The following is a 1,903-nucleotide window of genomic DNA, read 5'->3' on the forward strand; positions in this document are numbered from 1 at the left end:
CCCGCACCGAGGAATCCAGACCTGAGACAGCAGAGATGAAGGTCACCCCAGGGCAGAGTGAGGGGCTGCTTCAAAACGCAGTTGCTAGGAAGAGATCCCGCGGCGGGGGTGGGGGGTCGGGGTGTGCCCGTGGGAAGCCACGTCCCGTGACAATCCGGGCAGTGGGGCCTGGGCGGGCCGTCTGAGCTCAGCAGAGCATGGAGCAGCACCCTGGCCCCCACCCAGTCAATGCCCAAGTTCATGACCACCACACATGTCCCCAGACGTGGCCTGGGGTCGGAATGGAATGGTCCCTGGTGAGACCCACGGGGCTGGATGGCGTTCAATTCAAGCGTGAGCGATTAAAACCCATCGCAACGATTGACATAGGACAGTCCCCCCGCCCCCCGGGACGCACAACAGGAACGCGGGTGAAGGGAGACAGCGGAGGGTGTAAGAGGAGAATAACTTGCAATTTATCACGGGTTCTTGAGGGAGGGAGGGGGAAATGAGCCGATGCCAAGGGCTCAGGGAGAAAGAAAACGATTTGAGAATGATGATGGCAACCTATGTACAAAAGCGCCCGGCACGATGGACGGATGGATGGATGGCGATAAGAGCTGTAAGAGCCCCCAATAAAATGATTTTTAAAAAGAAAACATCCTAAAGAAACTAGATAGCTTCACATTGCTGCCTATGTGGCAAGATTATTAATGGATAGATAGGAACCGTGGAAAATCCACAAGACACGCTTCGCTTTCCATAAAGGGGAAGCGGGGCGGGGTGGGGGGAGTGTTCTTTGCCAGGGTCCGGTCGCCCAGTGAGGGCCACTCAAGGCTCCCTCATCTTTCCTCTCAGGCCAATTTCATGTACACAGAACACCCCCTCAACAGAAGCCTTGGGCTGACCTTTGACTACAGAGAGAGTCTCAATGTTGTCCTGGCCTCTGGCCTGAAAGGCATTTTGGTCCTCTGGTATAGAAGAACCCTGCTCATTTCCCGGAACGCAGGTAAGCCACCTTAGAGAAGGCTGTCAGAGCAAGGCCCCTGGGCCAGGCTGCTCTCGGCCTGTCCCGGTGAAGTGCCATGCCACGTCCGAGGACCACGGCGAGGGGCCCTTCAGTCGATCCTGCAGCGTAGAACTGCCCCACAGGGTTTCCAAGACTGTCCGTCTTTACGGAAGCAAGCTGCCTCAGCTCCCTCCTGCAGACCCACGGATGTATTGGAACAGCTGCCCTTTTGGTTAGCACCCAAGCATCTAGCTAGAGCCACCACCATTCTGTTCCTAAGTATGGTTATCATGCCACCCTGTCTGCTGTCTGTATTTGACCACACTGGTCTGGTGGTGGTTTTTAACCTCAAACCCAAATCCCCCCTGAAGTCTGACAGCAAACCACCGCTTTGGTCCTTTGTGTCAGTGGTAAATCTCATCCACCTTGAGCACCATCCCTGTGGGTCAAATGGACAGCCAGCAGCTCAGGAGATCCGTCAGGATGTTGAGGAGGAAGCAAGCGTATGTCAGCGGGGGAGGAAGAATTCCCGACAGCGGGTGAAAGGCCTGTGCCTCAACCGAGGAACAGAACCAACGTGCCTGAGCTGCCCGGGGACCAACTGTGGACTGGCGGATATTCTGCCATCCTGAGTCTCAGCAGCCCAAGCCCAACCGACCGCCTTCAAGGTGGTCCCAACTTTCAGCAACCCTGCCGAGGGTTTCCGAGGCTGTAAATCTGTACGGGAGCGGTCTTCTCTTCCTCTTCCACCGTGGCTGGAGGGTTTGAGCCGTGGAGGGTTTGAGCCGTGGAGGGTTTGAGCCATGGAGGGTTTGAGCCATGGGCTTTGTGGTCAGCAGCCCAGGGCCTCACTGACCCACAGCATCACCAGGGACCATGCTCATTAGCAGCAGCAGCAACAACAAAGTTAAATGG

At 56.3% G+C, this 1,903-nt stretch overlaps 1 protein-coding gene across 1 annotated transcript in view; it reads left to right on the plus strand.

Moving 5' to 3' along the window:
• CATSPERD (cation channel sperm associated auxiliary subunit delta) overlaps positions 1-1,903 on the plus strand; it is a 69,301-nt gene that overhangs the window by 28,158 nt on the left and 39,240 nt on the right. Inside the window, exon 5 of the mRNA XM_030888307.1 lies at positions 838-988. Within this exon, the coding sequence (XP_030744167.1) occupies positions 838-988 (151 nt within the window). The remainder of the gene's footprint in view (positions 1-837; positions 989-1,903) is intronic.

The sequence above is a fragment of the Echinops telfairi genome, unplaced genomic scaffold, assembly GCF_000313985.2.
Source record: "Echinops telfairi isolate 266 unplaced genomic scaffold, ASM31398v2 ScPeMD7_7459;HRSCAF=8497, whole genome shotgun sequence".
Classification (NCBI taxonomy): Eukaryota; Metazoa; Chordata; class Mammalia; order Afrosoricida; family Tenrecidae; genus Echinops; species Echinops telfairi.